This window comes from Triticum dicoccoides, chromosome 3A (genome assembly GCF_002162155.2).
Source record: "Triticum dicoccoides isolate Atlit2015 ecotype Zavitan chromosome 3A, WEW_v2.0, whole genome shotgun sequence".
Classification (NCBI taxonomy): domain Eukaryota; kingdom Viridiplantae; phylum Streptophyta; class Magnoliopsida; order Poales; family Poaceae; genus Triticum; species Triticum dicoccoides.
The window spans coordinates 55,341,463-55,364,791 of NC_041384.1; the positions used below are offsets into that span (position 1 = coordinate 55,341,463).

Sequence of the window (23,329 nt, forward strand, 5' to 3'; positions counted from 1 at the left end):
CTTTTTGCAAATCCATACATCCCTTATGAGTGTATGAAGAGCTATCTAGTCCTTAATGAAAAACAGGAGCACCAACGTGTATATATAAAATATTTTGGATGTATACGAAAAATGTTAATTTTGTACTGAAAACACAGTTAACATGTGTTGAACAAAAACTAAAAAAACAACACAAAAAGAAAAGCAATAAAAACCTAGTGAAAATTGCAAAAGAAACAAAAACAAAGAAAGAAAAGGAAAAACAGTAAAACCGACCAAGAGGTTCATATAGGAGCTCGGTATGATTAAGGAGAAACAGTATGCTTGGGGTCCAGAGTGCTATTATTCCGCATGTGGGTTTTGCGAAGATCCATGTTGACGCCGGAGTCAGGGCAGGAAGAGGAGGCTCGACAGTAGCGGTATGTCGACACAGAGACTGGAACTATATTGGCAGGTCAGCATTGGTCATAGCAGGAGTTGATGATCCGATAACCCTAGAGGCTATTGCATGCTGAGAGGCGCTCTCACTAGCCGAAAAAGATCTCCTTGTGCAGAATTTCATCGTAGCCTCGGACTCCAAGCAAGTTATTTCAGACATCACAAAGGGTTCTCGAGGTTGGGTATCATGTCTGGTTTGACCAACCTCATGTACCGAATTGTATCCCACTCCCACACTATGATTTTTGAGGAATAAAACTGGGCTTTACCCTAAAAAATAGATGAAAGTACAACGACAACGCCTGGCATGCACGACGTGCGAACGCACGAAGAGCACGAGCTGTTAAAGCTCCCGGGGAACAGCCGAGCACGTCGTCGACTTCCTCTTCTCCCTCCTCGCCCTGCCCGTCGGCACCGCCGTCAAGCTGCTTGGGGCGGACTCAATGGTCGGAAGCGCCGGCGACCTCTACGCCAGCGTCCAGAAGCTCGATGGCTCCTACGTCCTGCCCGGGGCCAACATCGACGCGCTCCTACGCCCCGCCGTGCCCTCACCTGCGGCGGCCCCCAACATCTCCCTCCTCCGCCTGCCGAACCCATCGCCAGCTTTCTTCAGGTGCGGCCATTGCCATAGCCCCGGCTATGCGACGGAAGTGAGAGGCACCAAGTGCCCCAGATGTGGCAGACACAAGTGCCAACAAAGATCCGTATGTTTTTATGGAGGCTCTCGAAATACTCTTACCGACCGAAGATGTCAGAGATCATAGGCACATGTCTGATTCTAATTTGTGCGGGCTCTGTGGGGGACGCCCGACTCTTGGTGACACTCCCTGATTGAGTGCACCATGTCAAGATGTACATGGGCTCTAGTTGACGAAGATTTGGCACATAAAATGATGACCACTACCAAGCCTAGTGCCAAACTGTGGTTATTCACGCTTATGGATATATTAACGCATAATCTTTTTGTGCTCCTCTCGGTCACGCTATGGTCTATCTGGTCCGACCGCCGCAAGGCCATCCATGAGGGTGTTTTCCAAAGTCCCCAGGTGACCCACGCGTTCATCAAGAGGTTCATATAGGAGCTCGGTATGATTAAGGAGAAATAGTATGCTTCGGTCCAGAGTGCTATTATTCCGCATGTGGGTTTTGCGAAGATCCATGTTGACGCCGGAGTCAAGGCAGGAAGAGGAGGCTCGACAGTAGCGGTATGTCGACACAGACTCAGACTGGAACTATATTGGCAGGTCAGCATTGGTCATAGCAGGAGTTGATGATCCGATAACCCTAGAGGCTATTGCGTGCTGAGAGGCGCTCTCACTAGCCGAAAAAGATCTTCTTGTGCAGAATTTTATCGTAGCTTCGGACTCCAAGCAAGTTATTTCAGACATCACAAAGGGTTCTCGAGGTTGGGTATCATGTCTGGTTTGACCAACCTCATGTACCGAATTGTATCCCACTCCCACACTATGATTTTTGAGGAATAAAACTGGGCTTTACCCTAAAAAAGAGATGGAAGTACAACGACAACGCCTGACATGCACGACGTGCGAACGCACGAAGAGCACGAGCTGTTAAAGCTCCCGGGGAACCGGCTTTGGCAGTTAGCCACCTGAAGCCTGCAGCATTTGCGTATTCCATTTCCAACAGAGAGCTCTCAAGGTGAAGATGTCGACCACCACCGCGGCCGCGATGAGCATGAAGCTGCTGGTGGACACCAAGGCCGGGCGCGTGCTGTTCGCGGAGGCCGGCAAGGACGTCGTCGACTTCCTCTTCTCCCTCCTCGCCCTGCCTGTCGGCACGGCCGTCAAGCTGCTCGGGCCGGACTCAATGGTCGGGGGCGCCGGCGACCTCTACGCCAGCGTCCAGAAGCTCGACGGCTCCTACGTCCTGCCCGGGGCGAACACCGACGCGCTCCTATGCCCCGCCGTGCCCTCGCCGGCGGCGGCCCCCAGCATCTCCCTGTCCCTCCTCGGCCTGCCGAGCCCGTCGCCGGCTTTCTTCAGGTGCGGCTATTGTCACAGCCCGGGCTACGTGACGGAGGTGAGAGGCGCCAAGTGCCCCAGATGTGGCAGCCATATGGCGGACGCGATCCAGTGCGTGCGGCCCGATTCCGGCGACTCCGGGCAGGCCGCCGCCGGAGGGGCGAGAGGGTTCGTGCAGGGCGTGGTGACGTACACGGTGATGGACAACCTCGCCGTGACCCCCATGTCCGCCATCTCCAGCATCACCCTGCTCAACACCTTCGCCGTCAGGGGCCTCGGCGCGCTCCAGGAGATGACCGTGCGGATCGGCTACAAGGAGGTGAGTGGTGACCCATTGTTGATCGACCATACCAATATGACACCATCTCTCTCACTTGGCCCGCACCGCACGATTGCTTATCGAGCATTAACCATTGTTGATTTGATGTGTAGGGTTTGGCGATTCTCAAGGCGGCGCTGCAGTCCAAGACTGTCCTCACCGACGTCTTCCTCGCCGGCTGCAAGACAGGTCCGGTGTACGACTGACTGACGCACCCAGGGGCATGGAGAGGAGAACTCGCCGCCGATCCATCTAGCTCCGGCCAGCTATCTATATCTATACTACTCTACTGCTAGTAGATTAGCTTAATTAAGGGAGTGGCCTTCCATTTCCTGGTTGAATGTTGCAGAATTTAAGACTTGAATTACTAGTAGTACCGATGGAACGTTAATTTGTAGGAGGTGCGATTAATTATGCCCTGCTTTGGTTGCATTTTCAGTGGACGTAATGCGTTCTCCTGGGGAGCAAGGCCTGTTCTTAGGATTGGATATCATTTCTTCCTGTTTCAGGCAAAGTGTACTTATTCCGGAATAGTATAGTAGATCGGATTATCCAAAAGTCCGGAATAAGACAGGAAACAAAACATTGGAAAATGTCAATCGTACTCCGTATGTTTGGTGTAATCATAAACATTTTACAAAATTTGGGGGTTTCGGTGGAGGTTGAGAGTGATACGATGAATTTTATTTTGTCTCGAACTTAATTCGGGTTTAGGTTGTGGACGTTGGACCCATGAGGCCATCTACAACACAACGCTTAGAGCGGGCACAAGGGATACAAATCCTGGTCGTTTCGCTCGCAGGGAATGATTATCCTGGCGCTCGGCAGCAAGCGCAGCTTAACTTAACTTCTTTTTTCCTGAACGACAAGACAAGAATTGTTGTGATTCCATTGAAGAAGAAGGGGAGGCCGATGTCCAAGTACAAAAAAGGTCCAAGACCCAACAGTCACAATGACAATAAAAAGAGTGACACACGGGACACGGCGGTGAATCTGAGCTTTGCTCGAGAGCAGCACACCTAGCATTACGTAAGCTCAGCCTGACGTACACGGTTATTTAGGAGCTAGATATTTAAAAATATACTATTAGATCAAAATATATTTAAAAAAAAAATTATGTATGTTCTTTTAAAAAGTTTAGTGTATATTTGAAAAAGTTCATTGTATATTATAAAAATATTCAATGTGTATTAAAAAATGTTCATCTTGTACAAAAAATACAATATTCAGTGTATATTTGAAAAATGCTCATCAGGTACTAAACCACGTGTTGAAAAATGTTCACTATATATTATGATTTTCTATTCACAAAATGGTACATTTTTTTTTAGAAAATGTGCAAAAAGGAAAAAGAATCAAAAAAAGAAAAAATAAAAGGAAAGAACAAAAACGAACAAACAGAAACAGAAAACCAAACAAGAGAAAAAAAGAAAAATAGTGAACGAACAAAATAAAATAATAAAATAAAAGTGTGCGAAAACAACCGAAGCAGCGAACGACGAAATCACTAGTTGAGGAGTACTCGTAGCAAAGATCACTGCAACTCTCCTGGTTACGACAGGTCACTTGTCGTAACCTGGGAGTTTCCCTTTTTTTCATAGATCCGTTTATTCAAAACGTTTTATCTCTCAAGCCGTGCGTCCAAAATCTCGAACCGCTTTCATTATTGAATTCCTCGCGTCGAGATCTTTAAAACTAGATCCCATGTTGATAGGTTTTGACGAACTTTTTTTTCACAAAAAAAACGGACAAAAAAACCGAACCGGGAGCATGGGTTTTTTTCCTTTTCGAAAGAGGCACGCCCGTGCCTCTCCTGAAATCACAACCATGCCTCTCGCAAAAGCAAAATCGTAACTCTCGCGGAAAAAAAAGAGAAAACACGTTTTTTTCGTTTCCGAGGAGGCACGGCCGTGACTTTCATGAAAGGAAAAAAAAAAGAAAACACGTTTTTTTCGTTTCCGAGAGACACTGTCGTGACTCTCGCGAAAGCAAAACCGTGCTTCTCGCGAAACAAAACCGTGCATCTCACGAAAGAAAAAAAACAGAAAACACATTTTTTTTTTCCCGTTTTCCGAGAGGCACGACTGTGACTCTCGCAAAAGTTAAACCGTGCCTCTCGCGGAAGCAAAAGCGTGACTCTCATGAAAGGAAAAAAAGAAGAAAACGCATTTTTTGAACGATTCATGTGATTCACCGAAGCAATGAGACCTTGAAAACCACTTTTTCAACGATTTAAGTGAGGTCCATGTAGGTCTAACTTTCTACTCACTCGTAGAATCCGGGTGGTCCGGGGTGGAGGGGGGAGGGCACCACATCTCCTCTTTCTCGAGAATCTGTACATCCCTTATCAGTGTATGGAGAGCTATCTCTCGAGTATAGGTTGAGATTCATCCTCAATAGGAAAATGAAGCGCCAACATGTACATATAAAACAATTCTGACGTATACTAAAAATGTTGAATTTATACGAAAAGCACAACTAACATGTGTTGAACAAAAACAAAGAAACCAACGCAAAAAAAACATTTGAAAATCGCAAAAGAAACAAAAAAAGAAAAAAAATAGTAAAGCCATGAAAGGAACGAATAAAATTGTGAAAGAAATGAAGAAAAGAAGGAGAAAAGAAAAGCAAAAAATCAAGGAAGAAACAAAAGAAAATCAAAAGAAAAAAGAAAACAAAAAAAGGCAAAAAAGAAAAAAAAGAACAAAACCATGTGGAAGTGAGCGAGCGAACAAAGCCGACGAATAAGCACCAAAGTTAATAGATCGGCCATATATGCAGGAGCCTTCACGCGAGACGAATGCTATACTCGCTATAAACGAGATATAGCATTTGGGGATGAAAGGAGCACTCATCGCTATAAGTTAGATATATGGGGCGTGTTTGGTCTGTGCCACAGGCCTCCTCGTGTTTGGTTGGATTGGGGACTAGAATTAATTCGCATCCTCGAACCGAATATACCCTTGATACGTTGAACACACATGTTCCTCCAAAGCGGAGGAATCGCACGGAACGACCTCTAGTTGGGGGCTTTCACCCCTTTCCCTCGATAGTTCCCCTTATTGTTGGGTTTCGTAGTAATTTCAAAAAATTTCCTACGCGCACACAGGATCATGTGATGCATAGCAACGAGAGGAGAGTGTTGTCTACGTACCCAACGCAGACCGACTGCGGAAGCAATGACACGACGTAGAGGAAGTAGTCGTACGTCTTCACGATCCAACCGATCAAGCACCGAAACTACGGCACCTCCGAGTTCGAGCACACGTTCAGCTCGATGACGATCCCCGGACTCCGATCCAGCAAAGTGTCGGGGAAGAGTTTCGTCAGCACAACGGCGTGGTGACGATCTTGATGAACTACAGCAGCAGGGCTTCGCCTAAACTCCGCTACAGTATTATCGAGGAATATGGTGGCAGGGGGCACCGCACACGGCTAAGGAATCGATCACGTGGATCAACTTGTGTCAACTTGTGTGTTTAGAGGTGCCCCTGCCTCCGTATATAAAGGAGGAGAGGAGGGGAGGCTGGCCGGCCAAAGAGGGAGGCGCAGGAGAGTCCTACTCCCTCTGGGAGTAGGATTCCTCCCCCCTATCCTAGTCCAACTAGGATTCCTCGGAAGGGAAGGGAGAGAGGGGGGCCGGCCACCTTCTCCTAGTCCTAATAGGACTAGGGGAGGGGAAAGAGGCGCAGCCACCTTGGGCTGCCCCTTTCTCCTTTCCACTAAGGCCCATGATGGCCCATATGGCTCCCGGGGGGTTCCGGTAACCTCCCGGTAACCCGGTAAAATCTCGATTTCACCCGGAACACTTCCGATGTCCAAACATAGGCTTCCAATATATCAATCTTTACGTCTCGACCATTTCGAGACTCCTCGTCATGTCCGTGATCACATCCGGGACTCCGAACAACCTTCGGTACATCAAAATGCATAAACTCATAATATAACTGTCATCGTAACCTTAAGCGTGCGGACCCTACGGGTTCGAGAACAATGTAGACATGACCGAGACATGTCTCTGGTCAATAACCAATAGCGGGACCTGGATGCCCATATTGGCTCCTACATATTCTACGAAGATCTTTATCGGTCAGACCGCATAACAACATACGTTGTTCCCTTTGTCATCGGTATGTTACTTGCCCGAGATTCGATCGTCGGTATCCAATACCTAGTTCAATCTCGTTACCGGTAAGTCTCTTTACTCGTTCCGTAATACATCATCTCACAACTAACATATTAGTTGTAATGCTTGCAAGGCTTATGTGATGTGTATTACCGAGAGGGCCCAGAGATACCTCTCCGACAATCGCAGTGACAAATCCTAATCTCGAAATACGCCAACCCAACATCGACCATTGGAGACACCTGTAGTACTCCTTTATAATCACCCATTTACGTTGTGACGTTTGGTAGTACCCAAAGTGTTCCTCCGGTAAACGGGAGTTGCATAATCTCATAGTCGTAGGAACATGTATAAGTCATGAAGAAAGCAATAGCAACATACTAAACGATCAGGTGCTAAGCTAATGGAATGGGTCATGTCAATCAGATCATTCTACTAATGATGTGACCTCGTTAATCAAATAACAACTCATTGTTCATGGTTAGGAAACATAACCATCTTTGATTAACGAGCTAGTCAAGTAGAGGCATACTAGTGACACTCTGTTTGTCTATGTATTCACACATGTATTATGTTTCCGGAAAATACAATTCTAGCATGAATAATAAACATTTATCATGATTATAAGGAAATAAATAATAACTTTATTATTGCCTCTAGGGCATATTTCCTTCACTTATATCGTCTCTCCCTCTCCCATATACGCGTTGCCGCCGCTCCCTCACCTCCCGATCCCTATTGGAGTAGAGATTTACGGTCACCGGAGGAGCTCTGCCACCATCCTCCCCTCATCTCTTCCTCTCTCCCTCACTCCGATGTCTGGCGTCGTCACCGAAGGAGCTCGTTGTTCCCGTCGGTGCAGATGTGGCCGCCCTGGCCGTCACCTCCAGCCCCAGCTACCTATGCTCGCTTCGCCCGTGCAGGATATCGCCGCTGCGATGACCCGGGCACCTCCCACCTTCCCGTGCGCCGAGCCATCTCAATTCGGCCACTCCGGCCCTCGATTTGGACAACCCTCAAACGCCTTTCCACATCCGGCAACAAGTAAGAACGGCAACAACGATTGTGTTTGTGTTTGTGTTGGGTGAAAAAACAATTTTCTACATAAAAATGCGAGATGAACAATTCCATTCCATTTTATCTTTCCAACCCAAAACTAGAATGTAACCATGCCATTTTTTTGAAACGAAACCGACAATTCTAATGAAACGGAACCATACCATGCCATTTCACTTTGTTCATGAGCCAAACACACCTCGTCACGGGCGCAAATAGGAGGGCGAGACGAAAAAAAAGAGCGGGAGCGAGCACGCTGCGCGCCGCCTGGCCATTCCCCGTCACCCTTTTCCGTCGCCACGTCTCCGTTTCGAAAAGTGTTTCGTCCCCAATCTCCTCCCCCTCTCTCGGACCCGTCGCGGCGCCGGCGAGCGAGAGATCCCCGCCGAGATTCCAGGCGCGACCCCCGCCGCGATGGCGAGAAGGTGGCAGGTCTGGGGCCGGCCCGACGGCAGCCAACTCTGGATCCCCGCCCCCGACCCCGACGCGCCGCCGCCGCCGCCCGCCGCGGCCCCGCCTCTTCCTCCGCCGGGGCGCGCCGCGGGGACAGCCGCCGCTTCATTTGAGGACGCGCAGGTCAAAGGTACGGCCCCATCGTTATCTCATTGGATTCCGTCGTAGAAATGGCGCTGGATACTGACGTGGCTGTCCCCTCTCCTGCCTCCCCTCTCTCCGATCCGAAACCCTAGGCCGGGGCGCTGCTGACGGATGCCGCGTCGAGTCCATGGCCGACCTCCTCGTCCAAGGTAAGGCCCCCTCCCTTCACCTCTTCTACTTGGTCCTGTCAGTGTGAGCACGTGTGTGCTCTCATGTGTATACCGTCTCGGCGTTTGAACACAAATGCTTGTATTTAACTGGTGATTGGCCGGTTGTTACTGATGGAATCTGCAGCGCGGAACAAGCTGCTCGAAGGTGATGGGATGGCCGGAGCAACCGGGGATGCAGGAAAAGGCGAGCTGTTCTGCACTGGATCGGGGAGACCAGTGTCCCTCAGCGAGAGGGCTATAAGGAAGGCCAGGGCGTTGGTCGGGGAGGATGTGGAGAAGGCTGGTATTAAGAGAAGTAAGAGCTTATGTGTCCAACTTCTGGTTTGCTTTGGTCAAATTGTTCCATTGTCCGTTTCTGCATGTTTTGTGTTGGGCTGACCAGATTTTGCGTTTCAGAGCAATCATTTGGCGATGTACCTGATGTAGAAGGCGGATTGAGAGAAATGGGCGCCCCATTTAGAGGTAAGACTTGCTTTCACCTTTTTCTCTGTAGAGACAAGATTGAATGTTGCAATAATAGCAACAAAGTGCCTAGTTTTGATAGCTGTATGAATTTTTTTTCTTTTCTCTTGAGGTTATGCATTACTATCAGTTTTCCATCTTATGAAATTTAGGTGGAACCATGCCCCCATTGTTCCAAACTGGGTCAGGAAAAGCGGTCTTGCCGGGCAGGAACTCAATCCAAAAGGCAAGAGCTATTTTAGAAGGTAGGAAGTTTAACACCTGTTTAGTTTTTCTATGTAAATGCTGGAAGTGCTTTGTTATCACTTTGTTCATGTTGACATGTATATGGCTCGGAGTAATCTAGGATTTGTTCACTCAGTGTACTGTTAGAAATTATGCCATAATTAATAATATAATATTTATTAAACTAGCAAGATTTTCTGCAGCTGCCTGACAATTTGTTATACTTACAAATGAAGATATATTTAGACGTGCTTAGCTTGTTGAGCCATTCTACTCCATAGTACTATACAGTGACTTAAAATAGTTTTATTTATACTAATTAGGGTCCATCAAATTGATGGCTGTATATTTTTTTTGTTTGTGAGAACTTCTGGTATATTTTCCAGTTTTTCTTAGCAGTTTTTTTTGGAAAGCTGTAACGTTTGTTGCACAATAGATGTTGATAGTGCTGCTGGTGCCGCACAACCAATGTTCCGTACTGGAATGGGTAGGGCGGTTCCTGTGAACCGGACCCTTATTGACAAGGCAAGAGCTGTTTTGGAGGGACAAACAGCTGTAGAACAAGGTCATTATGATGAGAGTACGATAAAAGTTTTGGATATTTTCTTAAAGATATAGATTCCAAGCATGCCTTAAATTTTTGAATAACCGACCCCTCTGTCAGCAGGTGTGGACGGCATGGAACAGTTTCCATTGTTCCAAACTGGTTCAGGAAGAGTTGTATCAGTCAGTTCAGCATCTGTTCAGAAAGCTAAGTCTGTGTTGAAGGATAATAATACAAGCAAGGGTGAGCTTTGCTTATTCTGCTATTTGAATTCGGAGCTAATGATCTTGCCTGCTTATGGTGAAATGCATGCCTTTCTTGGTGTACTGATGGCATTCCTCTCTTATTAGAAAATACAGAGAGTTTTGGTAGGCCTGACCATACAGAGAGTTTTGGTAGGCCTGACCAAACTGGTTCAAGAAGACCAGTCATGATCAGCGAAAGATCCATTGAGCGATCTATAGATGCGGTGAATGAGGGAGATGCGGAAAAGAGTGGTAAGATTGGAGTACCTGGGCCTTTTAAAAAAAGCTTGGACTATCTGTCTTTTGATTTATCCACACACATTATTTCTAAAGTGGTACTTCTTTGTGTAGGACATTGGGATACTGGTTGCCAGTTCCCAATGTTCCAAACAGGATTAGGGAAGCCTGTTGCTGTGAGCTGGAACTCAGTTCAGAAGGCAAGGGCAGTATTGGAGGAAGAAAAAATTAAAACAACTGGTACATAGACATATGGCCTTGTTATTTATTTGTGTAATGTTAATGCAGAAGATCAGCATTTTTTCTTTGTATTCTTTGAGATTCAGGACATGGAGATAGCAGTGTTTGCGCCACAACTCTTCAAAGTGAAACGCCAAGGTCTGTTTTGATGAGTAGCAGTTTGATCATGACTGATAGAAGTGTTACACCGAATGGAGATAGTGCAGTGCAAGGTACTTGACTTTCTCAAGTTGACTATGTCTGTGTTACTGACACATCTGGGGTGTTCCTCATATATCAAATAATCTTTTTCGGTCACTCGAATAGAGAAAAATCACGAGGATGGCAACCACTTGCCGTTGTTTCAAACCGGGTCAGGGAGGTCAATTGCTATAAGTAAGAGCTCATTTAAGAGGGCAACTGCAGTTCTGGAGCCAAGGAATATTACAAAGGAATTGGAAGGTAAATTGCTCTCTAAACACATGACATGGTTACATAACAAGTGTGCTCTCTTGTCACTAAATTTGTGATAAATGTGCATTTATATTTACTGACAGTCAAATTTTTTGTCTGTAAGATGAAGCTCATTTAGATGGTGGCCATGATACTCCCATGTTCAAAACTGGATTAGGAAGGTCTAACTTAGCAAGTGATGGCTGTAGAACTGAATTGTGTATCTTAGAAGCTGAAGAAGCAGTCAAAAGTGGTACTTTCATTTTCCGAATTATAAGAGTTCCTGCACATGGGTCTAAAAAGTAGGTAGAAATAAACTTTTAAAGTCTGCACTGAGTTAACAATTGCTTTGTATGTGCAAACCAGTAAACAATTACAACAGAGAAGCCTTTGTTGAAGTGCCAGCGTTCCAAGCTGGGATACAAACGTTTGTACCCCAAAACAGAAGTTCAAGTCATAAGGCCAGTATGCTTTTGGAGCAACGAAACTTCACGGAGAAAGGTAGTTTTTGGAATCATTCGGTTATATAGTGGAGGCATTTTACAAACTTTTTACATCTGGATCTCGAAAGTAACTTGAGACTCCTTTTCCCATTCCTTTGACATATGCAATATTATTTTGAAAGGATACAAAGACTCTGGAAGTCAACTGCCAATGTTTCGAACCGGATCTGGAAAGTCAGTCTTGATTAGTGAAAGCTCAGTGCAGAAAGCAAAGGCTGTTCTGGAGGAAGAGGTCAAAATAAACAGAGGTATAACAGCTGATCAAACTTTTCTGAGACTTTCACTGATGCAGCCACTGCTACTTTATTTCAATAGAAGATGGTATAAAAGTTCAGCATGCATGTATAGTTGAAGTGTCTATTCTCAAACTAGTCCCGTAGTTCATTTGTACAATACCGCGCGGCCCATAGGTTAGCTAACCATCACAGTCTGTTATACCTCTGTTAGACTTTTGACGCAGCTGTTCATTGCTATACTGGTGTGCTAATCCCATGGTTCTGCAATGCTTTTCAGTAAACATTAGACCAAGTTAACAGAAGTAAAGCCTAGCAGTGAACCACCAATGTGTAACCTGATTATGTCGCAGCTTTCATTTAGAATGGTACACTTATTGCCTTTGACTTTCGAGGCAGCTGTTTAGCCTATACTGTCTAGAATGTATTATTCTTCAATCATATAATAAACAAATGTATGTTTTCAATAGTACCAAATTTCAAGCATACTAATATACAATGTATGATCACGGTGAGCTGTCTAGTGATCAAGTCAGGCATTGGAGTGGCATGTTGATGTGGCAACATGCACTTCTTTATTGCATAATATTACTGCATTTTAATTTGTACACATTTGCCATTTAAAGAGATCTGATCTTGCGTTATTGTTTCAGATAATCATAATCTCCTTAACATGGACAAAAATATTCCTGTCTTTGCTTCACCTCTCAAGACAAGCTGTGCAAGAACAGTTAATATATCTTCAGCTGGTGTATCTCGAGCTGCTACTTTGTTGGGCTTGGAGGAGAATACCCTTTCAACACAATTTTTTGGACATGTGGGCGATAAGCTTGGCACGAAAATAAAATTTGAACGGAAAAATCCAGAACAGAGGCTTGCATCTGGTCCAACAGAAAACCAAGTGCGTAAGGAACCACACCGGCCATTTGAACTTTCTAATAACACAGTTTCTGATTCTGGTGAACATTCTATCAGATTCAGTACCGCGGGAGGCAGATCAATGGCTATTTCTAGTGATGCACTTCAACGTGCGAGAAGCCTTCTGGGTGAATCAGATCACGTGGTTTCAACAAATAATTTAGTAGGCCGCTCTTTGGCATCTGCATGTAATGTTGAGATGCCAAATTCAACCGTCGCCCCAAAAGGTGGACCTGATTTATCAAAAATAAGTAGGGTCAATGGAAAAACCGAACTTACAACATTTTCCCACCAGGCAATGTCTGATAGGAAGCACACTGGATCCTTTGAAAATGCTGTACCTGTTATCCCGGCGACTAACAAACAACCCAATATGTTTCATGTTGGGAGTCGTTCAATCAGTGAAATTCCAAAGATCCCGAAGCCCTCTTCCATGTGCTTATCTGAAACTGACAATGCAAATGACACTAAAGATAAGACCCAGCGACTCCATATGCCAGCTGGAGCGTTGGTTGACATTAGTAACTTCATGGGCACACATTCTGGAAATATTGACCATGCTGTTAATGAGAAGAGAAGAATTGAGGGAAGAAACACTGCATCTTCCTTTAAACGCCCCCGCTCTTCCAGATAGATCCTTTGATTTGCATCCCTGTTAGCAGGCTGTAAACTCCTTGATGCCATGCTTTTGCTATGCCCTTGCTGTCAATGGTAGGTTCATCGCCTATACTGCAGGTGTTATATTTTATGTTTTATGTATTAGTGAATGAATCTCCTAATGTGTATCTTTGCTGCAGTGAGTTTGACACTGCATGTGTTGTTTTGCATGCTGGCGACGTTTATTTATGCAGCAGCAAGGCAGTGGATCTTTTTTTTCAGACGGATCTAAAAGGAAGATGATTGTCTTCTAGCAGTAAGCTTTTCTTGCCCAACTGCCGGCGATGACTGCTTTTTAACCGTTACGCCCTTTCTGGAAATAGAGAAGGTTATCTCTCTTAAGGAAGCTTACCATGGAATAATGGGTGCTGCTGTTTCTGGAAGCAATGTAAGAAAATGTTGGAAGTTCTGCAGAGTTTACTGTCCTCACTGGATGCTCACTGGTAGTTGTTGAAATATGTATTGTATAGGGTGTTATAGCATGCGCGTGAGTTCGTATCCTGATCCGGTTAAGTTAGGCTTGATCTCCTCTGTACAGGCTGTAGTAAACGTCGAGATCAAAGCCCATAACGACTGGTTCGTAACTTCTGTAATCTCCTGGCCTTGAACCTTTTTATAACGTGCATGCATCCTTGCTGATAGCATACACTTCCACCTAGTTTTACATGGTAATCAGAGCCCTTTCTCTTCAACCTTCTGCTTTCAGCTAGGCGCATGCCTCCTTCGCTAGCATGTTTGACATTGCTGATCTCCTATAGCAGAAATATTTAGTTCATACATGTGAATTGTTTCCGCATTTGATTTGCAGGAAACTTTTGATTAGAATTGAATTGTTCATAGATCACACCAATTTTCTTGGGTTCATTATAAGATTTTAGTTCATTAACCTAGGCTACAATTGCTGCATGTTTTTTTACCAGTCCACACTGACAGCAAGTACACGAAACACGATCTTCTAATCTAATGCATTCTTCAAGTCCCTGCAAGCTAGCTAGCCGAACAAAAGGTACAGAGGTAGTGACGAAGATATGACAGCATGCTTTTGTTGACGTCTTCTTTTGTGGCAGGCGACTGGGCTTGCCCCATACGCACCGTCGATGGGGAGGGTTCAAGGACGTTCCCTGCAAAGACGATGGTGCCCGACTTCTCAATCACAAAGAAGGCAAAAGGATGGTCAGCAACAAAATCCACGGGAACCGGTCGCGGATGCTTGGGCGCGCTTTTGCCAACCATCATAGACGCGGTGACGGCTGCAGCCTCGGTACCGTCCTCATTCACCTCGATGACCGCCTTGTGGATGATCCCGTCGTCCTCCACCATGTCGGACATGTCTGCTTTCTTTTCGTCGAACGCCACCACGAGTCCCAACTCCCGGAGAATGCCGGACATGTCTTTTGAGAAGGCCAGCTTGAATCTAGGCAGCCTGAACTTCCCGACCGGGACAAGGCTCGTCGGAAGGTGTGAGCCGATGAAGCCCGGGCTCGACGCCATCATCTCGACGAGGGCATGGAGCCCGTCACGGGCGTCCGGGAGGAAGATGCACATTGAGAAGGGTGAAGGCCGCTTGCGTCCTTCCTGTTGGATTAATTATGCATCTCTAGGATACCATTAGCAGGAATTGATTGCATCTAGATCACCTAAAAGGCATGAACAGAGAAGGTTTAGGGAATCTTTACATGTCACCGTAGTGGACATGATCGCTTGCTCGATGCAGGCGTGATGTAGTCGAGGTAACAGTCCTCCTCAACGTCCTGATGCCCTCAGGACGACATCGACACTGCCCGGGGACAGCGGCGGCGGCAGGCTTAGGTCTTCCCGTCGCTGCAGCACTCCCCCTGATCGGATGGGGTGAGAGAATACCGGGAGGAGAGTAAACCTTACGTGAATTGTGATCTCGCAGGTGGTCAGCTCTTCCCGTATCCTTTTAATATGGCGCTGGCGACAGGAGACCCAAAACCTGAGTTGGTTTTTAGGCTCCCCCGATCAGGGCGCGTTAGTTCTGATCGAGGCTCACGTACGTTGGTACGTGGACCCCTTCACTTATCGTTATCCCTTCATCCTTTTTTTCTTCTGGTGGACCCCTTCACTTATCGTTATCCCTTCATCCTTTTTTTCTTCTGTTAGACTAATAGATCTAACGGGCCTGTTTAAGCCGTCAGATAAAAACCAACATTCTCCTCCTTGATCGGTAGGCTTAACTTTATTCGCCCATTCTACATAGGAATGATGTACCAAAGTGAGGTGTTACTACCGCTCGAAACGCCATGGAACCTCAACATTTATAGCACACCCGCCTATTTCGAAATGGAAAAACATTTTGCTAATTGGGGAGTGGTTCATTTTAATGGTCCTCTTATTCCAGAATTATAAGGCTTCTAGTAGTCCCATGCCGGCAACATGCTCACGAAAAATACTGAGTGGTAAGCCGGTAAGCCTTTTGTTAGCGGATCCGCAAGCATATGCTTCGTTCTTATGTGTTTAACATCAACTGTTTGATCCTGGATTCTATCTTTCACAACACGATACTTTATGTCAATGTGTCTGGCAGCATCACTTGACCTGTTGTTACTCGTATAGAAAATTGCAGGTTCATTATCGCAGTATAATAAAATTGGTTTAGATATGCTGTCAACCACTTTAAGTCCGGAAATAAAATTCTTTAACCATACAGCCTGCCCGGTGGCCTCATAACATACTACAAATTCTGCTTGCATCGTAGATCCAGCAGTTAAGGTTTGTTTGGAGCTTTTCCACGATATAGCTCCTCCCGCGAGTGTGAATATATAACCTGACGTGGATCTCTTACTATCCACACAACCGGCAAAATCAGAGTCTGAATAACCAGCAATTTCTAGGTTATCAGTTCTTTGTTATCGGTTCTTTTATATGTAAGCATGAAATCCTTAGTTCCTTGCATATAACGCAAGACTTTCTTTGCGGCCTTCCAGTGGTCCGGTCCTGGATTTGATTGGTATCTGCCAAGCATCCCGGTTACAAAACATAAATCTGGGCGTGTACACACTTGAGCATACATGATGCTTCCGACAGCTGAAGCATAAGGAACCGACTTCATCTGATCAGTTTCACATTGGTTCCTTGGACATTGAAATGTCCCAAACTTATCGCCCTTAACTATAGGAGCAGGTGAGGGTGAGCACTTATGCATATTGAATTTTTTCAGTACTCTCTCAAAGTATGCCTTTTGAGATAGTCCTAACGTTCCTCTGGACCTATCTCGATGAATCTCGATGCCGAGGACATACGAGGCTTCACAAAGATCTTTCATATCAAAACTGGATGATAGAAAATTCTTGGTCTCATGCAGCATATCCTTATCGCTACATGCCAACAATATGTCATCAACGTATATGACTAAAAATGTGAACCTACTGCCTTTAAACTTAACGTATATGCAGTTGTCCACAACATTTTCGATGAAACCAAAAGTTTTGATAATTGTATCAAACTTGAGGTACCACTCTCTTGAAGCTTGCTTCAAGCCATAAATCGATTTCTTTAGACGACATGCCAAATGTTCCTTCCCTTCCACAACAAAGTCTTCTGGCTGAGCCATGTAAACGTTTTCTTTTAAGTCACCATTTAGAAATGCCGTTTAACATCCATTTGGTGTAGTTCTAGGTCGTAATGAGCTACTAATGCCATTATGACTCTGAAAGAATCCTTGGTTGACACAGGAGAGAAGGTTTGCTTATAATCAATGCCTTCTCTCTGTGTATACCCTTTTGCCACTAGCCTTGCCTTGAACCGTTTGACATTCCCTTTGGAATCATACTTGGTTTTGTAGACCCACTTGCAACCTACTTTCTTAGCTTCATCGGGAACTTCTACTAAGTCCCATACGTCGTTTGAGCCCATAGATTTCAACTCGTCTTCCATGGCAACCAACCATTTGGACGAATTTTCGCTTTTAATGGCCTCCTTATAAGAGGTTGGATCCTCCACCTTTCCCAGATCATTCATATCCTCAATCATGAAGGTGATATAGTCGTCTGATATGGCTTTCTTCCTCTCACGCCGTGGTCTACCCACAGGAGGAGGTGGTGGTGGTACATCATCATTTTGTGAATCATTATTTTCCTAGTGGTCCTCATTTGTGTCTGGATTTTCATTATTAGTCTCCGGATCACCATTTGACTGAGAAACTGAACCATGAGATTCAGGATCATCAGTTGTCACATTTCTTCGTATTGGAAAAACAATCTCTTGGATAATCGGGGATGGCGCACAAACCCGCTTCTCCTCAAGATCGATCTCCCTTAACTTAGTGACCTTATTATCCTCAAAAAATACCGCTTGTCTAGTCTCCACAAACTTGGTGGTATGATTTGGACAATAAAAACGATATCCCTTTCCCCTATGAGGGTATCCAACGAAGAAACAACTAACTGTTTTTGGATCCAATTTCTTAAGTTGTGGATTGAAACCTTTAGCTTCAGCAGGGCAACCCCACACTCGTAAGTAATTCAAGCTCGGTTTCTTTCCCACCCACATCTCATAAGGTGTGTTCGGTGCTGACTTAGTTGGAGCAAGATTTAGTATGTGTGCAGCTGTCTTTAATGCCTCTATCCAAAGGCTTACTGGTAAACTAGAGTGATTAAGCATGCTTCGCACCATATCCATAAGGGTGCGGTTGCGACGCTCGGCCACACCATTTTGTTGTGGTTCACCAGGCATTGAGTATTGAGCAATGATTCCATTTTCAGATAAGAACTTGGCAAAAGGTCCAGGAATCTGCCCATAAGGAGCATGCCTACCATAATACTCTCCCCCGCGATCAGACCATACAACTTTGATTTTCGCGTTCAGTTGATTTTCAACCTCCGCTTTATAGACTTTGAATTTCTCCAAAGCTTCCGATCGGTCACGTATGGGATAAATATATCCATAGCGGGAAAAGTCGTCTGTGAATGTAATGAATGAATCAAAACCATCTACAGACTTAACATTAAGGGGTCCACATATGTCGGTGTGAATTAATTCTAAAACCCCTGTGGCTCTTCTGCTCTTTTCTTAATTGTTTTTGCAAATTTTCCTTTAGTGCAGTCGACACATTTGTCTGCATCTGAGAAGTCTAATGGGAGGAGTATTTCATTTTTAACTAAGCATTCCATTCTCCCCCTCGAAATGTGGCCCAAACGACAATGCCACAATTTCGAAGAATTACTAACTCCTTTCCATTTCTTCTCAACATTAATTTCATCACTCACATGCATAACTGAATCATTATTAAGAGATAACATGTATAGTTGGCCTCGTCTAACACCGATGCCTACATTCTTATTACATTTGATCAAAGCACAAATTGTTTCTTGCCAAAATGGCACTCATACATATCATCATCTAAACGAGAAACTGAAATCAAATTCCTACTTAAGGTAGGCACATAAATAACATTATTCAATCTAAGAGTGTGGCCAGTGTGTAGCTCCAACGTGAAAGATCCCACAGCTTCAACATCGGCCTCAACTCCGTTCGCAACCTTAAGCTTTCTTGTTCCTCCTCTTATAGTTTGGATCGTATCGAATCCCTCTTTTGTTCATCCATTTTAGAAAGCCTGGGCAGTCCCTTTGATAGTGTCCCTCCTCTTTGCAGAAGTTACAAGCATTTTCTCCAGCAGTGGAGCTGCTAGGAGCAGAAGAAGAACTGCCGGCTTCTTTACCCTTGAATGCCTTAGGGTTGAATGGCTTAGCGCCTTCTTTCTTGACTTGCTTTTTCTGAGGCTTGGGAAAACCTTGCCCGTCATGCTTTCTCTTGTTAGAGCCAACATGAAAAACATGGTCTTTCTTCTGCCTCATGATCCACTCTTCCTCTTGGACGATCCTTGCGGTCATCTCAGAGAGTGGTCATTTTTCCTTTAGAGAGTTATAGTTGACCTTAAATTGTTCAAACTCTTCTGGAAGAGACTCAAGAATAATTATGACAAGAAGGGCTTCACTTAAAGAACACTCCAAAGCCTTAAGTTTGGTGTAAGCATTTACCACCCTCAATATGTGTTGCCTAACGTTTCCGTCAATAGTGTATATCTGAAGAAGTTTAGCAAAAAGCTCATGAGCATACACTTTGTCGGAGCCTTTAAATTGCTCCTCCATTTCAGTGAGGAATTCTTTAGCAGTGTCTTTCTTAGGGAGTGCTTCAGAAATGTCCGGCGATATTGTCGCTTTCATGATGAGAAGTGCAATATGGTTGGACTTGTTCCACTTTTCCATCTTAACATCATAATTCTTCTTGAGTTCTGCATACCCTGTAGCATGTGCAACAGGTGCCACAGGTTTTTTCTTCCCTCAAGGCATAGTCAAATTCATTACAACCCAAACATAATTCGACTTGGGACTTCCAACGAGGGAAGTTACTCCTCGTAAGTGGTTCGATCGTGTTGGACCGAAATGGAGCGGAAGCTGAAATCATCATAAATATTCATAAGTAAACTTGCATGATTATAAATTTACGTTGGTAAATAAACAAACATGCCAAGTATTTAATTTCAACTCCATGTCAAAACACCGTTGGGCAGAAAAAACATGGAATTAAAATATCATAGAGGATGACTCATAATAATAAAACAACGTTGGTCCGAATTAAAATTAGAGTCATTTCATTCTGAATTTAAACATCAACATAAAAGAAAATATCATTATTTTTTATGTCTAAAAATTCATCATGCAAAAACACATAATAAATCCTGAATAAAATATCTCGTTGGTTCAATTTTACCCAGAATAATAATGTGTTCATTTTAGTTTTAGGCATTTTCTATTTTTAACGGTGCAAAAACATAATAACTATTAACTTAAACGCACTGTAAAAACAGAAAATCGCGACAGTCATTTTAGCTCGAAAGACCCCACAGCTACACGTAAAACGGCCCAGCTCAGAAGAAGTTTTTTTTTTGTGTTTTCGCTGGACTGACATAACCTGGGCCGCAGCCCACAGCCGGAATCGGCCCATTAGCGCCCGCCGGCCCAACAGGGAGCCGCGCGATGCTCTGAGTCGTCGGATCGAGCCGACGGCTCGGATCGCCCCAAACCCGAGCAAAACCTGCGGCTGGGTCAAACCCTATCCATTTCTAACCCTCCTCCCGATTCCCACTCACTGGCAGGGTGACGACGTTCGACGGCGGCCCGAAAGGCGCGCCGGCCATGGCGGCGCGGCGGCTGCGCTCGCCGAAGCAGCATGCCGTGGACGACGTCCGGGGTGCTCCTTCGTCGAGCGTGGCTGCTAGCGTCCGTGTACATGGCGCATCAAGGAGGAGGATGGGCGCCGGCCACCGCGGCATGAAAAAGTGACGGCGACCTGCGCGGCGTCGGCCACACAGAGGCACGTCCATTAGAGCAGCGGCGGCTGCCGAGTTCTTCCCGCGCGTCGTCCTGAGGACGGCGGCGTCACGGCGTCTCCGCCCTCGCACCGCGGTGGACGCAGTGCGGGCCCTGAAGGGAAGAGGCGGCTACGCGGCGCATTAGGTGAGGATTCTCCTCATTCCTTCTCCAATTCGTGTACATCAGTGCTTGATTTGGGGGAAAAACAGTCATAATTGCAGAATTAGGGTTCTTACGAATTGGGGATTAATTCTAGGGTTCTTCATCATGAGGGGTTGCTATTGTAGACTTGCGTGTATCCCTCTGCCTTATATTTTGCTAATGCATATGGAAACAGTACTTAAGCATGGTCAATTTTAATCAACTTGACATGAAAGTGAGCATTAGATCTTAATTAACTTAGATTAATTAAAAAATTGATTGATCAAAAGATAGCAGTACTTAATCCGTAGCAATTAGAAAACAACATGATGATGTACAGGGGGCAACAAGACAGTAGCATGCATATTTGGGCTAACCAGGGGCTAAAACTTTCAATCTTGATCATGAACCCTAAACTTGACATTGATCTAAACATGGTAGTGATCTACTGATCAACAATAAAGGGATCTATTGCAATCAAGATTGGCGACTGATACCATTGTTGGATTAATTATGCATCTCTAGGATACCATTAGCAGGAACTGATTGCATCTAGATCACCTAAAAGGCAATAAGAACTTAAATCGGTCTCCTTACATGGATAAATTCAATTCCATCATCCAATCTCTGAACCTGCGTGAGATATATATGGGAGGGGGCAAGTATACCTGGTCCAACCACCAGAGACATCCTACCTTAGAAAAGCTCGATAGAGTCCTTATGATTTTTGAATGGGAAGACCTCTTTCCCCTGGTCACTGTACGGAAGCTGGTACGGGATGTGTCAGACCATAACCCTCTCCTACTGTCTTCTAACTCAAATGTTTCAAAACCCACTCGACAACGTGAGTTCAGATTTGAACTCAGTTGGCTTAAAAATGAAGAATTCTATCCCATAGCCAAAAAGTTATGGGAACAACCAGTTGCCTCTGATGATCCCATTGACATCCTAAACATCAAGCTCAAAAGGTTGAAAAAGTACTTCAAAGGGTGGGGCTCCCATTTGCTTGGCCATGCGAAGAAAAGAAAAAAAAATACTGAAAAAGAGCTGGAAGAGATCGAGACCTTAGAAGAAGAGGGTCCCCTTGACCCAGAAACTTATGAAAATAGAACAAACCTGCGGATGGAGCTCGATGATATAATGGCCAGTGAGGAGCTCTTCTGGCTCCAACAATCCAGTGAGAGATGGTTGCTAAAAGGGGACCAAAACACGGCCTTTTTTCATCGTGCGGCCAATGGTAGAAAACGGAAAAACACTATTCACTCTTTCACTGATGGCGAAACGGTGATTGAGGGCACAGATAACCTACTGGCTCATGCCACAACTTATTATAAGAATCTTTTCGCCCCGGCCAGGGGAAACATTTTTCACCTGTCCACGGATACCTGGTCGGAAGAAGAGAAACTAACAGAAGAGGATAATATACTCCTGACCAGTGAATTCACGGAGGAGGAGGTCAGAAAAGCATTATTTGGCATGGAGAGCAATAGGGCCCCCGGCCCAGATAGCATCCCAGCTGAGTTCTACAAACACCGTTGGGACTTTGTTAAAACAGATATTATGCGCTTGTTTCGCGCTTTTCACAATAACACCCTGGATGTGGAACGTCTGAACTATGGGGTGATCACCTTGATACCTAAAACCAATGGTGCAAAGAAAATACAACAATACCGCCCCATTTGCCTGCTTAGATGTCCTTATAAGCTAATTACTAAGGTAATGGACAATAGAGCAGCCATCTTTACCGATAAACTTATTAGCAGACACCAAAATGGTTTCATCAAACATAGAAATATCATGGATGGGATCCTCACTCTCCATGAGATCTTGCACCACACACACCATAAGAAGAAAGTTGGGGTAGTCCTGAAGTTGGACTTTGAGAAGGCATACGACAAAATTAATTGGGATTTTATCCTTGAGTGTCATAATAACAGAGGTTTTGGTGAAACCTGGTGTGGTTAGGTGAAGAAGATACTAACTAATGGCACAATCAACATAAAGTTGAATAATGTGACTGGGCCTTACTTTCAAAGCCACAAGGGAGTGCGTCAGGGCGACCCTCACTCCCCTTTTTTGTTTAACCTTGTGGTGGAAACCTTGTCTAAGATGATTCGCAATGCTCAAAAGGAAAAGATGATAACTGGGTTGGCCCCAGATCTCATTGAAAATGGCGTTGCTGTTCTGCAATACGCCGATGACACGGTTATTTGTTTTGAACATGATGAACAAGCTGCTGTCAACCTGAAACTTCTCTTATATATCTTTGAACTTATGTGTGGCTTAAAGATTAACTTCCTTAAGAGTGAAGTCCTGTGTGTGGGTGGAGACAACAACATCCTGGCAACTTATGCGAACATCTTTAATTGTCAAACTGGTCACTTCCCAATGAAATACTTGGGGGTCCCTGTGAGCTCAACTTTGCGCAACCTGGACTGGAACTTTGTTGATGATAAATTCCTTAAGTGTTGTGAAACCTGGATTGGTAACG

At 44.9% G+C, this 23,329-nt stretch overlaps 2 protein-coding genes and 1 pseudogene across 7 annotated transcripts; 2 read left to right on the top strand and 1 right to left on the bottom strand.

Annotated features, from left to right (window-relative positions):
- Positions 1–860: 860 nt before the first annotated feature.
- On the top strand, positions 861–3,181 carry LOC119271914. Its single transcript, XM_037553555.1, has 3 exons — positions 861–1,067; positions 2,065–2,718; positions 2,832–3,181. Exons 1-3 carry the CDS (start codon positions 861–863, stop codon positions 2,922–2,924), a joined length of 954 nt encoding a protein of 317 aa, XP_037409452.1. The 3' UTR covers positions 2,925–3,181.
- Positions 3,182–8,187: 5,006 nt separating this feature from the next.
- LOC119267072 (protein BREAST CANCER SUSCEPTIBILITY 2 homolog A-like) lies at positions 8,188–14,560 on the top strand. Of its 6 annotated transcripts, XM_037548378.1 has the most exons (17): positions 8,190–8,483; positions 8,590–8,646; positions 8,792–8,962; positions 9,064–9,129; positions 9,282–9,374; positions 9,791–9,934; positions 10,022–10,141; positions 10,249–10,395; positions 10,495–10,620; positions 10,707–10,832; positions 10,927–11,061; positions 11,177–11,305; positions 11,419–11,553; positions 11,678–11,803; positions 12,442–13,417; positions 13,504–13,751; positions 14,431–14,560. In XM_037548378.1, the coding sequence occupies exons 1-15, from the start codon at positions 8,315–8,317 to the stop codon at positions 13,338–13,340; spliced, it is 2,643 nt and encodes an 880-aa protein (XP_037404275.1). In that variant the 5' UTR covers positions 8,190–8,314; the 3' UTR covers positions 13,341–13,417; positions 13,504–13,751; positions 14,431–14,560. The 6 variants fall into 6 exon arrangements, with proteins under 6 accessions (XP_037404276.1, XP_037404277.1, XP_037404275.1 ...); XM_037548379.1 differs by lacking the exon at positions 14,431–14,560 and having other exon boundaries at positions 8,188–8,483; positions 11,183–11,305; positions 13,504–14,055; XM_037548380.1 differs by lacking the exon at positions 14,431–14,560 and having other exon boundaries at positions 8,189–8,483; positions 10,258–10,395; positions 13,504–14,055.
- Positions 14,351–23,329, bottom strand: part of LOC119271915 — a 12,373-nt pseudogene continuing 3,394 nt past the window's right edge.

Bases quoted from the DNA above. Each gene is read 5' to 3' on its own strand.
- LOC119271914 (XM_037553555.1), top strand. From the start codon at position 861: ATGGTCGGAAGCGCCGGCGACCTCTACGCCAGCGTCCAGAAGCTCGAT. The intron at 1,068-2,064 runs GTGAGAGGCACC...CATTTCCAACAG, and splicing joins GCCCCGGCTATGCGACGGAA to AGAGCTCTCAAGGTGAAGAT. The intron at 2,719-2,831 runs GTGAGTGGTGAC...TTTGATGTGTAG, and splicing joins TGCGGATCGGCTACAAGGAG to GGTTTGGCGATTCTCAAGGC.
- LOC119267072 (XM_037548378.1), top strand. From the start codon at position 8,315: ATGGCGAGAAGGTGGCAGGTCTGGGGCCGGCCCGACGGCAGCCAACTC. The intron at 8,484-8,589 runs GTACGGCCCCAT...CCGAAACCCTAG, and splicing joins TGAGGACGCGCAGGTCAAAG to GCCGGGGCGCTGCTGACGGA. The intron at 10,621-10,706 runs GTACATAGACAT...TTTGAGATTCAG, and splicing joins AGAAAAAATTAAAACAACTG to GACATGGAGATAGCAGTGTT.